A 17,626-nucleotide genomic window follows, 5' to 3' on the forward strand; every position below is an offset into this window, starting at 1 on the left:
GGTGGGGAGTCTGGGTGGGTGCGAAGGGATGGGAAGGGACGAAGTGCGTGGTAAGGAAGGAGCCTAGAAACTGGGAACGCTGCGGGCTGGTGACCACAGCCCTGAGGTATGTAGAGTGCCCAGCAGAGGTGGCCCGTGAGGAGCACCCAGCGCGGTGTTGCAATTTCTGAACTCCACCGTGGAGGTTCGAATGGGCCGGGCTCTGCATTCCAACAGAACTTGATTTTAGGGGGTAAATAGCAAATGGGTGTGTGAGAAAAGCCGTTGTCACTCAGATTTTAATTCTCTAGCTGTATTTTCCTAAATGTCTCCATGATGGAGAGTCCAATTGTGACACCAAAAACCTCATCAGAAATTTCCTGCGTCTTTGCCAGGAGCCTTAAGACATTGCTGTGCTAGCTTGACCAACATAAGTAGCTTTGCAAGCATACGATTCAGAAGACATACACACACAGTTGCCCTGGGACTGACTTTCAAAGTTTTTCCAAATTTAAAAAAAATTACAAGCTAACATTTGTCCATAGAAGTGGCCAAATATAGCTATCCTCTCAAGTGCATTTTCCCAATCACCGTATTCTGTTATTGTGAATAGTGCTGCAGAGTGAAATATGAGATGCCAAGGAAGATCAACATATAGGCCTATACCAAGATGAAGTTTATGAGCTTCTGAGCTGACTGTGACTCTGCTTGTGAGTGCCTTAACATTCAATGTTTTCTATTAGCAGAAAGTTATTTTTGTGACAGTGTTGTTGAAATAGTATACATACACTGGTAAAGGTCTTCCGTGCTGATAAAAAATGATCATGGCATCTCATGAAGGACAGCCTAATCCAAGAGGATTATGTTCAGGTTTTGTCTGGATGGATGATCTTCTGTTCCCCGGTTTTTGCCCATGATTTCCTTCTCATGCTTATTGATAACTGATTGTACACATCTGTACCAAGACAGATTAAAATGGCTTCCAAAGCCCTTGAGGGTAACTGTCTTAGAGTAAACTCTCTGTGGGAAGAGTAACTTTATGAAACATTAAGAATATGAAATAGTGTTGGAGAAATGTCTTAGACTTATGATCAGAAGTATCTATGTATTCTGTATACTTATATTATTGAGATGTATGTGAGTGTATTTGTACACACTCACCCCTCCTGGTCCCAGGAGCCCAGTCATGAAGAGTCTCAAGAAGAGGAACCACCAACTGAAAGTCAGGATCCTACACCTGGTCAGGAAAGAGAAGAAGATCAGGGTGCAGCTGAGATTCAAGGTGCTGGGAAGGGAACGAAAGATGTCTGTGGGAAGGGGAGGAGGCCTATGTGTGCATCACACATTATACCATGACCAGTAACAGGAGGAAAGAAAACATTAGGAAAGGATCTCAAACATTTGCTGAAAGATGGCTAGAAAAGTGAAGAATATGGTTTGCAGTCATGTGCAATCTTCTCTTTTTCTTTGAGATCTACTTTGTATGCTTGCAAATACAGTCCTTGCCAAATTAGGACTTAGGTGACCACAGCCTTGAGGTCTGTAGAGTGCCTGGTAGAGGTGTCCAGTGAGGAGCACCCAGTGCTGTGTTGCAACTTCTCAACTCCACCCTGGAGGTTCGAATGGGAGGGGCTCTGCATTCCAACAAAACTTGATTTTTGAAACCATTTGATGTAAGAAAATGTACATTATTTCACTAGTGTAATTTGATCTTCTTAGAATGTTATATCATCTTCTCAGCCGTGGTGTCCACAGTGTTGTATGCACCCTTTAATAGCACGTAGAGTGCCAAGTCACCCTACCTTGTAACACCCTGAGTAAAGCCCATTTGCATAGGGATGTTAGCCCCATTTTATAAATAAGAAAACTGAGGCTCATGGGTTGAGGTTTACCAAAGACCACTTGAGTCATGGAGACAGAATTCATATTTCGTTTCAAGGTTTATGTTCTTCCTATCATCTATGTTGTAAGAGAAAGTGACTGGCTTTGCTTAAGATGTGTAATACTCAAATATGGCTATACTATAAGGTACTTCAGTATTGGCTCAGGACAAAACATAGTTCAGTGAAGCAGGATAGCAACTCCAGAAAAGAGCTCAATGAATGACAGCCACTGTTTCCTTTCATTGGTGTTTTTGACAGTGTGTTTGGTAAAAGTTGGATAATTCAGGACACTGGCATACGGATAGCTATATTAGTATGATTTTGAGACACTTTTAAAAGTTGTTTAAACACTTTTATAATTAGAAAACTTAAAGTGCCATAAGATTATCATGAAACAGAAATTGTTCTCTCAACGGGTAGCATTTTCAAGGTAAACACTGACAGAATTTGGGCCATGGATTATTTAGCAATTCATTGTTAATGGGTTTCCAGAATATGACTGTCCACAATGCTGGTTTGTTTATTTATTTATTTTAAATTATACTTTAAGTTCTAGGATGTACATGCAGAATGTGCAGGTTGGTTACAGAGGTATACACATGCCATGGTGGTTTGCTGCACCCATCAACCCGTAATCTACGTTGGGTATTTCTCCTAATGTTCTCCCTCCCCTAGCCCCGCCAGCCCTGGACAGGCCCTGGTGTGTGATATTCCCCTCCCTGTGTCCATGTGTTCTCATTGTTCAACTCCTACTTATGAGTGAGAACATGCAGTGTTTGGTTTTCTTTTCCTGTGTTAGTTTGCTGAGAATGATGGTTTCCAGCTTCATCCATGTTCCTGCAAAAGACATGAACTCATCCCTTTTTATGGCTGCGTAGTATTCCGTGGTGTATATGTGCCACATTTTCTTTATCCAGTCTATCATTAATGGGCATTTGGGTTGGTTCTGAGTCTTTGCTATTGTGAATAGTGCTGCAATAAACATATGCGTGCATGTGTCTTTATAGTAGAATGATTTATAATCCTTTGGGTATATACCCAGTTATTTATTTGCACTCAACTTCCTGTACTCTCACTGCAGGACAGTAATTTTGCTGTTGTTGTTGGTACTTAATTCTCAATGAGATTCATCTATGGAAAGTTACATATAGGGCCTTTGGACCTAAGCATAACTTTAATTAATTTTACCAGAAAATTTTCAAGTTACTTCAACAAGGGATGAGTGTCATGACTGTATGACTTGTCATAGGCCAGCCAATACATTGATGTAAACGTTCAGAAAATTACATTTATGCTTAAAATGCTATTTATGTGGCAGACTTCAGATTTCTTAGATAGTTGATACTCGCTGTTCATAATACACAATGGTAACTAACATATGGAAAAAGTAGGTGTAGTGTGATTTATCCTTAGATTGTCATTTAAAATAAGATTTCAGGCCAGGACCAGTGCCTCATGTATATAATCCCAAAACACTGGGAGGCCAAGGCCAGCAGATCCCTTGAGCCTGGGAGTTTGAGGCCAGCCTGGGCAACCTGGGGAAACTCCATCTCTACCAAAAAATACAAAAATTATCCTTGGTGGTGGCATTCACCTGTAGGCTCAGCTACTTGTGAGGCTGAGACGGGAGGATCCGTTGAGCCCAGAAGGTTGGGCCTGCAGTGGGCCGAGGTGGTACCACTGCATTGCAGCCTGGACAGAGTGAGACCCTGTCTCAAAAAACAATTAAATGGCCGGGCGCGGTGGCTCACGCTTGTAATCCCAGCACTTTGGGAGGCCGAGGCGGGCGGATCACGAGGTCAGGAGATCGAGACCACGGTGAAACCCCGTCTCTACTAAAAAATACAAAAAATTAGCCGGGCGCGGTGGCGGGCGCCTGTAGTCCCAGCTACTCGGAGGCTGAGGCAGGAGAATGGCGTGAACCCGGGAGGCGGAGCTTGCAGTGAGCCGAGATTGCGCCACTGCACTCCAGCCCGGGCGACAGAGCGAGACTCTGTCTCAAAAAAAAAAAAAAAAAAAAAAAAAAAAAAAAAAAAAAAACAATTAAATACGTAAAATAAAATAAGACTTCATAATACGAGAAAACGAAATTGTAACATTTTTGCATCACATTTGTTATGACACTAGCCTACAGACTTTTATTTCATAATGCTGAGGAAAAGAATATTATAATTTCCTTATTTATATTTTATGTTTGTCTGCTTCAGTCGATAATTTTTGCATTTTTAAGTGTCTGACCTGGTAGCTGATCTCCAGAAGCTGTCTCAGTCAAAGACTGGGAATGAATGCAGAGATAATCCTGATGTCGAGGGGAAGATTCTGCCAAAACTAGAGCATTTTAAAATGCCAGAAGCAGGTATGTTATCCATTAAGATGCAAAATTAGATGCTTTCTGTTTTCCACAATATTATACTTTTGATAATAAAAGCAGAGAACATTAGTGCCCCTTTAAAAACAGAGCTCACATACAGACTTTCTTTGAAAGGTAGTTCAGACCCCGAATGCCTGACTGCAAGACTTAAACACTATCAGATACAGCAACAAACTGGGTCAAAGCCATATTGAATCATCAAATATGAAAGCATTTTCTTCTGAGTATAACCAACAGCTAACAATTTTCCAATTAGTTTTTAATTTCTGCTTTTAACAAATACATTGTGCACTTGTAATACCAGTTTGTGTGAAATGTGCTGAGAACTGAAGAGGATTCTAGTACCAGCTCTACCATAATTTGTGAGATTCTGAATGAATCCCATAAATTCTACACCCATGTTTGCTCTTACTGAAAATAGTGAATGCACATCAGATTAAATTCCATTTCAGTGCTGATTTCTACATGCTGTGGTTTTGTTGGATAGAATACAAAGATACTCGACTTTCATGATTTGTTTATCATAACAATCAGCTTCAGTCCAATTATAATATCTGAGTTGAGACTTCATTGCTCCTAAGAAAATAAACAACCACTCTGCTTGATATTTGTTTCTCTATATGGAGACCTGAATGACTGTTCTTGGATTTTGTCAAATTCTGAATTCTGCGGCTATTTTTTTTTTTTTTTGAGATGGAGGCTTGTTCTGTCGCCCAGGCTAGAGTGCAGTGGCACGATCTCCGCTCACTGCAAGCTCCGCCTCCCGGGTTCAGGCCATTCTCCTGCCTCAGCCTCCTGAGTAGCTGGGACTACAGGTGCCTGCAACCACATCCAGCTAATTTTTTGTATTTTTAGTACAGACGGGGTTTCACCGTGTTAGCCAGGACGATCTCGATCTCCTGACCTCGTGATCCGCCCGCCTGGGCCTGCCAACATGCTGGGATTACAGGCGTGAGCCACAGCGCCTGACCAATTCTGTGGCTCTTAATGAATAATTGCAGTTTAAATCCTTTCAGCAGTGAAGACTTGAATATCTAAATAATAAAATGGCAGGAGACAGGTTTCTGTGGCCCATGAAGTAGGGAGAATGCATGTAGGTCAGTGAGCACGCTCCTTGCCCTACTGTTAGTCTTCATGAGCTACTGTGTGTAATTAGATTGAAGACACATATGATAGAATCACTTCTAACTATATCATAGATTACATATTAAAAATTTCTGTCTTGAGACGTCAGTTAATAGGATCTAAAGTTTAAAGTCCGTAACTCACTAATTCCTGAGTGTTCAGCATAGTTTACACATATTTTCCAAATTGCCGACTGTTAATTAGAAGAGCTTCTGAATTTAAAGGAAACACTCCATGTTTAGGGAAGAAATTACCTAGATGTTTTTACTCTACACTGCTAAACCATTTCATTAGACTATTTGCATTAAAAGATAGTTTTCAGACTATTTCCAGGAGCCTATTGAACAAGACTCAATTGCATTCTTAGGAAGATCATAGCCTTAAAGGCACATCTTATTAAAGCGGATAGCAAATTACATGATACAAGAAAATCATAATAAAAACAAAAATAATAATAAAAGAGCAACAGAATAAACCTAACAGTAGAGGAAAGAGGTCGTGAATAAAAGACAGGTACAAATCATTAGTAAAAGGCAAACTAATCCAAAAGTAATAAATTTAAAAGCTTGTTCTTTTGAAAAATAGCTATGAATAAAGTATCCAGTAGTATATAGTAGTTTATACTATCTAGAAGAAAATGGAAAAAGATGAACACAGAATATGTACAAGACACAGGTTTTGAATATAGGGCATAATAGAAAATGAATACATTCTTGAACTCTAATAATTTCAAAGTATGGATGAAATTATTGATATGATTTATTTAATATATTCCTGTAATACCTGAATATCTAAACATCACAAAGACTGTAGAACTTGTGACATTTGCCAGTTGTCCATCAAAAACACTTGCTTTTACAAACAAATATTTGTCTTCTTCACGTGTCTTACTCTTCTTTTCCATTTCCCTCTATCTGTTTCCTTTTTTGCCACACTGTTCATGATGTATACTTATTTGATGTTTTGATGTCAAAAATGATAGTGATAGCTTAACACTAATGTGGCTATATAATTAAGTATGTAATCAGAAATACTTTCCTAGTGAAAAAAGAGTCATTGTGCTAATAAAGTTAATGGCCCCTAAGATGGAAGAAACACCTGCCAAATGGAGCGAGAAGATGGTCAGATCCAGAGACTCCTGCATGTGCTAGATTTCCTGCTAAAGGGGGATAAACTGTTCAGCTGGTTCCAGCGCCAGCTTCTACTATTGAGGATGCAAGTGGAAGCAGAAAAGATGGGGGAAGAAGTCAGAAACTCATATTATTTATTCGGGGGAATGCCATGTTGGGTGCACCAATTATCAGAGGGGCTAATTAGTTGCTGAATCCCCCAATTATGACTGGTATTACCAGAAAGAAGATCATAATGAATGTGTGGGCGCTAACAGTAACATTGTAGATCTGATCATCCCCTAGCAGAGTTCCTGGTTGGCCTAATTCTGCTTGAATTAGAAGGCTTAAGGCGGTGTCTAGTATCCCTGCCCATGTGCTGAATAGCAGGTATAGAGTTCCTACATCTTTGTGGTTAGTTGAAAACAATCAACAATTGATGAACATAAGTGGGGAAAAAAAGGTAAAATGGCTGGGTAAGCATTAGACTGTAAATCTAAAGACAGAGGCCAAGGCCGCTTTTTAGCAGCCCTGAGGGGATTTCTCATGTTGAATTGCAAATTCAAAGGAGAAGCTTCAGTCCTGCCAGGGCTTCTCCCGCCTTTTCCCCCAATGGCAGAGAAGCAGATTGAAGCCAGTTGATTAGGGTGTTTAGCTGTTAACGAAATTTTCATGGGTTTGAATTCCACCAATCTAGCAAGGGCTTAGCTTAATTAAAGTGGTTGATTTGCATTCAATTGATGCAGAATAGAGTCTTGCAGTCCTCAGGTCTGTTACAGAAATTAAGTGTAATCTTCACGCTTTGAAGGCTCTTGGTCTTATTTAACCTAAATTTTTAAGTTATAGTTAGTATTAATGGAGAGATAGGTAAGAGGAGGGTAGAAGAGATAAGTGGGGGAAAGAATAGTATGGGTTTTGTGTTTTCGAATTGTCATTTTGTTTTCCTATTATTAGATGTGGGGAATAATGTCACTGAGATGGAATAAATTAGGCGTATGTAAATGTACAGGTTGAGTAGTGTTATTGATGGCTATAATGGTTCAGCAATAAGGCTCTTGTTTTTTGTAAATTCTTGGATGATGATTCATTTAAGCAGGAACCCTGTTAATGGAGGTAAACCTCCTAGAGATAGTAGAATTAGTGTAATTATAGGTGTCAACCATGTTAATTTGTTTCAGGTGTGTAATAGTGACAGCGTTGTGGTGCTTATACTCAGGTTGAGTGTTAAAAATATGGTTATTGTTAAGATAAAATAAATAACTAGGTTTGGAATGGTAATGTTTGGGTTATAGAGTAGTGCTGCTATTATTCAGCCTATGTGAGTGATTGAGGAGTAGGCTAAGATTTTACACAATTGTGCTTGGTTAAGCCCTCTTCAGCTGCCTACTATAATGGATAGAATTGTGATAGGAGGATGTTCGTGTTTGTTGATGGGAAAATTTAAAACATAATCGATGTTTCTTCATAACGTCATGTGAGGAGAAGTATACCAGGTATTAGAGAGGTTCCTTGGTTACCTGTGGGACTCAGAAGTGAAAGGGGGCTATTCCTAGTTTTATTACTAGGGTCACTATTATTAATGATGAAAATTGATTAATAGTGTTTATTATTGTTAATTGTCCAGAGGACAGGTTGTTGAAAAGGATACCTATTATGAGAATTACAGAGGTGGTTGCTTGCATAAGGAAGTATTTGGTTGCTGCTTTTGTAGAGCTGTAGAGTGGGGACTTATTTTTTTAATTAGGATTGGGATAAGGGCTAGTATGTTTATTTCTAGGCCTGTTGAGATAAGAAATCAGTGTGATCCTAGCATTGTGATAAGAGTTCCTGTAAACATAATAAGGGAAATAACAAGTTGAGCTAAGGGATTAATTAGTATGGGAAGGGTGTAACCAACATTTTCGGAGTATGGGCCCGATAGCTTATTTAGCTGACCTTACTCTAGGACATGGTGTGATAGGTAGCATGGATAATTTTGGATTCTCAGGGGTAAGTTCAATTCCTATAGTTCTAGAAATAAGAGGATTTTAACCTCTGTTGTTTACTCTATCAAAGTAATTCTTTTGTCAGACGTATTTCCTATGTTTGGGGTGGGATGCTAGAAATTAGGACAGGCATTGAGATATGTCATATACAGAATGCTAGTGTAAGTCGTAGGAAATTTTTTCATAGAAGATATATGAGCCGGTTGTAGCAGAATCAAGGGTATGCTCTTAGAATTCATAAGAATAGGGTGGTTAAAAGAAGGGTCTTGGTAATTAAATTTATGGTATAGAGTTCTGGTGAATATATGGCGTGTAGTGCTCCTAGGAAGATAGTGGCAGTTAGGGCATTTATTACGATAATATTCATGTACTCTGCTATAAAGAAGAGGACAAATGAGCTTGCGGCATATTTGATGTTTGAAGCCTGAGACTAATTCTGACTCTCCTTCTGTTAGATCAAAATGGGCTCGGTTAGTTTCTGCTGGTGTGGAGATAATCATATTATGGCTAGGGGTAATGATGGTAGGAGCAGTCAGAGGAGTTCTTGCATTGTGATGAGTGCACATAAGTTAAATGAACCACTTATCAGTAAAACTGATAACAGGATAATGGCTAGGGTGACCTCATTTGAAATTGTCTGGGCCACAGCTCGTGATGTGCTGATTAGTGCATATTTTGAATTAGATGCTCATCCTGATCATAGAATAAATGGCTAGGCTTGATATGGCTAGTATAAATAGGAGGCCTATATTAAAATTAATTAGAGGATCTGGTATAGGGAGGGGAGTTCATAAGAGGAGATCGATAGAAAGGGCTAGGATTGGAGCAATAATATAAAGGGTAATAGTAGATGTTGAGGGCTGTAAGGGTTCTTCGGTGAAAAGTTTTATTGCGTCAGCTGTTGAAGCAGCCCATAGGGACCTACAATGTTAGGTCCTTTGCATAGTTGTATGTAGCCTAAGATTTTTCATTCGATGAGTGTAAGGAATGCTATAGCGATGAAAGTAGGGATAATAAGTAGGAGAAGGTTAATTATAGGCATATTGTTAATGAGAGGAGTTGAACCTCTGATTATAAAGTTTTAAGTCTTATGCAATTGCCGGGCTCTGCCTCTTAACAAACCCTGTTCTTGGGTGGGGTGTGTGATGATTTGTTAGATTGAGATAGCATCACCTGTGGAGCAAGGGCACTTTATGAAGTGGGCCCTATTTCCCTTGTCCTTTCATACTAGGGGAAATGTTAAATAGATAGAAACCGACCTGGATTACTCCGGTCTGAACTCAGATCATGTAGGACTTTAATCATTGAACAAATGAACCCCTAATAGCAGCGACACCATTAGGATGTTCTGATCCAACATCGAGATTGTAAACCTCATTGTCAATATGGACTCTAGAATAGGATTGTGCTGTTATCCCTGGGGTAACTTACTCCGTTGATCAAAGTATTGGGTCAATATATATTAATTTGCTTAGACTAGTGCACTCTTAGTTTAGGTTGCTTGGAGGTTGAATTATGCTCTGAGGTCACCCCAACCAAAATTTTTAATGCAGGGATAGTAGGCTAGGGCCTGTAGGCTTAAGTTTTTATTTGCATTAATAAATTAAAGCTCCATACATAGGGTCTTCTCGTCTTATTTGTTTATATCCGCCTCTTCGCGGATAGGTCAATTTCCCTGATTAAAAGTAGGAGACATGAACCTTCGTGTGGTCATTCATACAAGTTCCTATTTAAGGAACAAGTGATTATGCTACCTTTGCACAGTCAGGATACTGTGGCCGTTGAACATGTGTCACTGGGCAGGCAGTGCCTCTGATACTGGTAATGCTAGAGGTGATGTTTTTGGTAAACAGGCTGGGTAAAATTTGCGGAGTTCCTTTTACTTTTTGTATTCTTTCCTTAGAGCATACCTGTGTTGGGTTAACAGTGTAAATAATGAAGAGCTTATTATATCGTTTATTAATATTAGGCTAACTGTCAGTGGGTTATTCCAGTCTGATGTAAGCTTATGCAATGGAGAATGTTTTCATATTACTTATATTAACATTATTGCTTCTATTAAGTAATAGATTAGTCCAATGTGATGTTAGGAGTTCAGTAGAGAGACTAGAATTTAAGATAGATGTTGAGCTTAAACGCTTTCTTAATTGGTGGTTGCTTTTGGGCCAACTATGGTGGAAATATTTTTTACTCTCTGTAGGAAGGTTGTTTCCTAGAGTCTAAAGAGCTGTCTAAACCTACAGGGAGATTAAGTAACTCTGTGGGTAACTTTAAAGTTGAATTAAGATCCCATCTTGGACAACCAGCTATCACCAGGCTTGGTAGGCTTGTCACCGCTACTCATGAATCTTCTCACTATTTTGCCACATAGGTAAGTGTGCTCTTTCAGCTGTTCTTGGGTAGCTTGTCTGGTTTTGGGGAACTTGGCTGTAATTCTCTGTGTAAAGTTATTTCTAGTTAATACATTATGCAGAAGATATAAGGGTTTGTTTTTGCTTTTTTTTTTTTTAGATACTTTAGCTTTGTTTCTTTTTTTTTATTATTCTACTTTAGGTTTTAGGGTGCATGTGCACAATGTGCAGGTTTGTTACATGTGTATCCATGTGCCATGTTGGTTTGCTGCACCCATTAACTCGTCATTTAGCATTAGGTATATCTCCTAATGCTGTCCTTCCCCCCGCCCCCCAACCCACAACAGTCCCCGGAGTGTGATGTTCCCCTTCCTGTGTCCATGAGTTCTCATTGTTCAATTCCCACCTATGAGTGAGAATATGCAGTGTTTGGTTTTTTGTCCTTGTGATAGTTTACTGAGAATGATGTTTTCCAGTTTCATCCATGTCCCTACAAAGGACATGAACTCATCATTTTTTATGGCTGCATAGTATTCCATGGTGTATATGTGCCACATTTCCTTAATCCAGTCTATCGTTGTTGGACATTTGGGTTGGTTCCAAGTCTTTGCTATTGTGAATAGTGCCACAATAAACATACGTGTGCATGTGTCTTTATAGCAGCATGATTTATAGTCCTTTGGGTATATACCCAGTAATGGGATGGCTGGGTCAAATGGTATTTCTAGTTCTAGATCCCTGAGGAATCACCACACTGACTTCCACAATGGTTGAACTAGTTTCCAGTCCCACCAACAGTGTAAAAGTGTTCCTATTTCTCCACATCCTCTCCAGCACCTGTTGTTTCCTGACTTTTTAATGATGGCCATTCTAACTGGTGTGAGATGGTATCTCATTGTGGTTTAGATTTGCATTTCTCTGATGGCCAGTGGTGATGAGCATTTTCTCATGTGTTTTTTGGCTGCATAAATGTCTTCTTTTGAGAAGTGTCTGTTCATGTCTTTTGCCCACTTTTTGATGGGGTTGTTTGTTTTTTTCTTGTAAATTTGTTTGAGTTCATTGTGGATTCTGGATATTAGCCCTTTGTCAGATGAGTAGGTTGCAAAAATTTTCTCCCATTCTGTAGGTTGCCTGTTCACTCTGATGGTAGTTTCTTTTGCTGTGCAGAAGCTCTTGAGTTTAATTAGATCCCATTTGTTAATTTTAGCTTCTGTTGCCATTGCTTTTGGTGTTTTAGACATGAAGTCCTTGCCCACGCCTATGTCCTGAATGGTATTGCCTAGGCTTTCTTCTAGGGTTTTTATGGTTTTAGGTCTAACATGTAAGTCTTCAATCCATCTTGAATTAATTTTTGTATAAGGTGTAAGGAAGGGATCCAGTTTCAGCTTTCTACATATGGCTAGCCAGTTTTCCCAGCACCATTTATTAAATAGGGAATCCTTTCCCCATTTCTTGTTTTTGTCAGGTTTGTCAAAGATCAGATAGTTGTAGATATGCGGCATTATTTCTGAGGGCTCTGTTCTGTTCCATTGATCTATGTCTCTGTTGTGGTACCAGTACCATGCTGTTTTGGTTACTGTAGCCTTGTAGTATAGTTTGAAGTCAGGTAGCGTGATGCCTCCAGCTTTGTTCTTTTGGCTTAGGATTGACTTGGTGATGCAGGCTCTTTTTTGGTTCCATATGAACTTTAAAGTAGTTTTTTCCAATTCTGTGAAGAAAGTCATTGGTAGCTTGATGGGGATGGTATTGAATCTATAAATTACCTTGGGCAGTATGGCCATTTTTACGATATTGATTCTTCCAATCCATGAGCATGGAATGTTCTTCCATTTGTTTGTATCCTCTTTTATTTCATTGAGCAGTGGTTTGTAGTTCTCCTTGAAGAGGTCCTTCACATCCCTTGTAAGTTGGATTCCTAGGTATTTTGTTCTCTTTGAAGCAATTGTGAATGGGAGTTCACTCATGATTTGGCTCTCTGTTTGTCTGTGTTTGGTGTACAAGAATGCTTGTGATTTTTGTACATTGATTTTGTATCCTGAGACTTTGCTGAAGTTGCTAATCAGCTTAAGGAGATTTTGGGCTGAGACAGTGGAGTTTTCTAGATATACAATCATGTCATCTGAAAACAGGGACAATTTGACTTCCTCTTTTTCTAATTGAATACCCTTTATTTCCTTCTCCTGCCTGATTGCCCTGGCCAGAACTTCCAGCACTATATTGAATAGGAGTGGTGAGAGAGGGCATCCCTGTCTTGTGCCAGTTTTCAAAGGGAATGCTTCCAGTTTTTGCCCATTCAGTATGATATTGGCTCTGGGTTTGTCATAGATAGTGGTGGAGGTGTCAGTGCCAAATTTTTGCCTAAAGCTCATAGTCTAGTTAGACTGACTCAAACAAGTCACCTACTGAATGTGATAAGAATAAGAACAAATTAGTACAAAAGCTACAACTAAGTTGTCTAGGGCCAGCCTTGGGAAAGGAAAGGGCAATGTTTGAACATCTCTGCTTTCCTGCTTTTCTGGCAACAGACTCCTGAAATAATTAGCCTACAGGTTTTTATTTCACAATGATGAGGGAATAAATATTATTTCCTCGTTCATAGTTCATATTTTAATTCGTAAATTGACGACTTTTTATCTTTAAGGGCGTGATTTGGAAGCTTTTCAACAGGAATTGGCTCTGGTCAAGATAGAGGATGCACCTGGAGATGGTCCTGATGGCAGGGAGGGGACTCTGCCCACTTTTGATCCCTCTAAATTGCTGGAAGCAGGTATGTTATTCAATAAGATGCAAATTATAGGGTTTCTGTTTTCACAATATTATATTTTGTGTGATGCAGAGGTAAAATTACTGCTACTTTAATATCATACTTCACATCTAAAGATTCTTTGAAGGTAGTTCAGACCCCAAATGGCTGCCTTACACACTATCAGAGATAGAGGGCCAGGTTTGGTGGCTAATGTTTTTAATCCCAGCACTTTGGGAGGCCGAGTCAGAAAGATCACTTGAGGCCAGGACTTCAAGAGATAGAGTAAATTGGGTCAAAGCTAATTGAATTACGATATTAAAGGTATGAAACATGCTAAGAGAGTAGATTTTGAGTGTCTTCACAGCTATATGAAATAATGCATATATTAATTAGATTGAGCCATTTTACAATGTATGTATATTTTAGAACATCATGTTTTACGTGATAAATATATACGATTTCATGTGTCATTTTTAAAAGAAAGATAAGAAAAGGTTTTCTAACTTTTGAATGTAAGTCATTTAACCAACAGCCAATAATTTTCAGGTATTTTTACAGAGGACTGTTTTTAACAAATACATAACATGTTTATGATAAGCATCAGTTTATATTGTAATGTTAATTGTGCTGGTAATGGCTTAAAGCTAGCGTGGGGGTTTTCAGTTTACTGTATAAACTGAAATGATTTTAAGCATGTTGAGAGGCAGGAGTACCAATGAAAACAGTGGTAAATGTTCACTACTTAAAGCAACTACATAATGTCTAAACTAGTCCAAAGTAACATTTTTACACTTTTTCACAAGATACACAAAAGTAATACTGACTTTTCTATTTCCTGCACTTAGGCAGTTCTAAGCATATTCTATATTCAGAGTGTTATTTCATATCAAAAAATTTAAATGATACTTTAAAAATATATTTTTTTCCTTAGGTTTTTGTTTGGTTGAATTTTTACTAAAAGTATAGACATATTTTTACTTTCCACTTAACACATATAAAATAGATTCACTTGATTTAATTCATTCTGTATTCGAACAGTCTCTTTGTTTCCTTATTCTACTAGAAAAAGTGGCTTGAATTAAAAATATTGTTAATATGCCTGGAAGTCTACCTTCTGAGTTTATTCAGAGGCTAACTGGATGTAAGCTAAAGGGATACCCTCAGGGTTCTGATTTTAGTTAATCAGCACTGTAGCTGTATACTTCTAGTGTCATCTAAATAAAAATCTGCTGAGTAACATGCCCTAATTTTATATTTATGTTATAGGTGAAGGGCAACTATAGGTTTAAACCAAGACAAATGAAGACTGAAACCAAGAATATTGTTCTTATGCTGGAAATTTGACTGCTAACATTCTCTTAATAAAGTTTTACAGTTTTCTGCAAAGACTTCTGCACTTTTTTGTTAAATTTATTTCTAGAGTTTTAATACTCTTGAGAATTGTGTCTTTTATGAAAATTTAAATCCTGTGTTTGAGATGGTATGTAGAGAGAACATGTTGGTACATTGATTTTCTATCCTGCAACCTTTCTAACTATGCTTATTAATTCCAAAAGTTTACCTCTATATCCTTTTGGATTTTTAACATACACAATTATATGATCTTTTAATAATAACAGGTTTCTTTGCCATTTTTAACATTATTCCTTTTATTTACTTTTCTCATTCATGGTAGTGGACAGAATTTCCCAGTATAATTTGAATACAGTTGGTGGTTGTAGACATTCTTCTCTTGTTTCTGATCAGAAACATCATTTTCCACATTTCAGCATAATGTTTACTGTACTCTTCTTGTAGGTGCAGTTTATCAGAGTAAGGAAGTTCTGTTCCTGGTTTTCTAAGAGTAGTTATCTTCAGTATATGTTGAATTTTATCAAACACTTGTAGTGCATCTATTCAGATGATCATAGGAATTTTTTTTTTTGAGACAGAGTCTCTGTTGCCCAGGCTGGAGTGCAGTGGCACGATCTCAGCTCACTGCAACCTCCACCTCCCAGGTTCAAGCAATTCTCCTGCCTCAGCCTCCCAAGTAACTGGGATTATAGGCACCCGCCACTGTGCCCAGCTGATTTTTGTATTTTTAGTAGAGACGGGGTTTCACCATCTTGGCCAGGCTGGTCTCGAACTCCTGACCTCATGATCCACCCGCCTCGGCCTCCCAAAGTGCTGGGATTACAGGCGTGAGCCACCATGCCCGGCTGGATTTTTTCTTTATTAATTGGTTTATGTGGTGAATTACATTGATAAGTTTCTACATTACATCGCTGAGCCCCCATTTTCATCTTAACATCCCAATAAAACAGTTCTTCAACAAAGGACTTCATTCAGAGTCCACAGTGCTTAGGGAATGGCAGGGGATTATATAAGTCAATTATTTTTACCTCTACAGAGGTTTAAGTATATTTCTTTGATCCAAAAAGATTTAAAATCTATGGTCCAAATAAAAAATGAGCCTAAATTTAAAGGTATCCCGATTTGCCACAAAATATGTGAGAGGTCCATAGGCTGAGGCAAAGATTCTTGAGTCATATCTATACTGTCTCTTTTTGGCCAAGGCATGAAACAGCTGTGGGTTTCTGTCCTGGTTCTGAAACATACTGGCTGGAAAACATACTTAAATTATTTGGATCTGCTTCCATATTTCTAAAATAGAAATTGTAATGTATATACTAAATTACTGCTATTATGAATAAGTGAGCAAACATATGGAGTAGATATTACAGTATAAATAGATTTGGTTCATTAGATTACATTTTTTCATTAAAATTTTCTTTTATACATTTTTTCAACCTTTACAATTATACTTCTAGCAAGGAATACAACTTTTGAATTTCAAGTAGGGGATATCAAGTTAACTTTTTTGATGAATTTGAGTTAAACTGATTTGAATTTTCATTTTCTTTTTTTCCTTATTGACTTTTTCTTTTTTAAGTTGAATATATTCATTGAATGATGTAGTTGGCATCAGACGTGGCATCAATTCTAAAGTTGGTTTGCAAGTTACCCATACCTGACAAAATCTACCATAAATATTGCTGTGTGCTGAAAACTCTGTCCCTTGAGGTGTGTGATGCCAAGTAAAGTAAGTCAATATTATGATTATGCAACACAATACAATTCAATACCAGAGTCTGTTAAGTGGTCAAGATGTTCTTAAGCAGCACTGCAGTGTCAAACAGACCCAAGTATCACTACTGGTATTATTAGGTTGGCTTGTCACACTTACATAGATTTAACTTGTAAGGTGACAATGAGCTTGATGGATCCAAACATTTTATTAACTTACAGAGAAAGAAAAAGCAAGATCAAATTGTGTTAGCTCCCTGTGTCCCTAGTGCTACAGCATGACACTGAATCAGACGTGCTCAGTGACAGAGAGCCTAGGTGGTAGGTCTCTCTGCCAGTGATGAGCCCATAGCCATACCCTACAATAGTAGGCAGTTTTATAGCCCACAGCTGTACCCTAAGTTGGGGCAAGAAGGAACGTCCTGTGCCCAACTGAAACTAGGGAGACGGATGAGTAATGGCCTTGTGTCATGCTCCCGCAATATAGGGAGGTAGGTGAGAAACTGCCTAATGGCAGCCACTTACCATGCTGCTTCACTTTCCTTGTGCCAAGAGGAACCACTGGGTGTTCTGCCAAGACTCAGCTCAGACTGCAGTTAAGCTTGTATACCAGGGTCTATGTGGCGAGATGCAGTTTCCAGGGCACCATAGCAGAGTCATTCCCCTGCAGGGTTTGGCACAAAACAAAAGGCTGTATGTATGGGACCTTCAAACATAACATCTACAATAATGACTCCAAAGTGAGGGAGATGCTTTCCATTGCCAGGGTCATTATGACAGACATGCACTAATGCCTGCCATATTAAGGAAGTATTTGGGATGCTGGAATTGAAAAGTACTTGCCATGAGGGATACCATACTCTAGTTGGAGAAAGTCACATAAATAGAAAAGCAGTTGAAGAGTAAGAGGAACACACGCAAGGGGACCATAAAACAACAACAAAACAATGAATACCATAGCCTAGAATCAAGAGCCAAAGGGAAAAGAATGATTGTGAGAGTAAAATAACT

At 38.6% G+C, this 17,626-nt stretch overlaps 1 protein-coding gene across 1 annotated transcript; it reads left to right on the top strand.

Annotated features, from left to right (window-relative positions):
* The first annotated feature begins 608 nt into the window (after nucleotides 1–608).
* Nucleotides 609–15,390, top strand: LOC134735975 (X antigen family member 3-like). The gene is given in 5 exon segments (XM_063634582.1): nucleotides 609–689; nucleotides 1,156–1,261; nucleotides 4,093–4,218; nucleotides 13,445–13,570; nucleotides 15,347–15,390. Coding segments are annotated over 5 exon segments (483 nt in total).
* The last annotated feature ends 2,236 nt before the right edge of the window (nucleotides 15,391–17,626 follow it).

The sequence above is a fragment of the Symphalangus syndactylus genome, chromosome X, assembly GCF_028878055.3.
Source record: "Symphalangus syndactylus isolate Jambi chromosome X, NHGRI_mSymSyn1-v2.1_pri, whole genome shotgun sequence".
NCBI lineage: Eukaryota > Metazoa > Chordata > Mammalia > Primates > Hylobatidae > Symphalangus > Symphalangus syndactylus.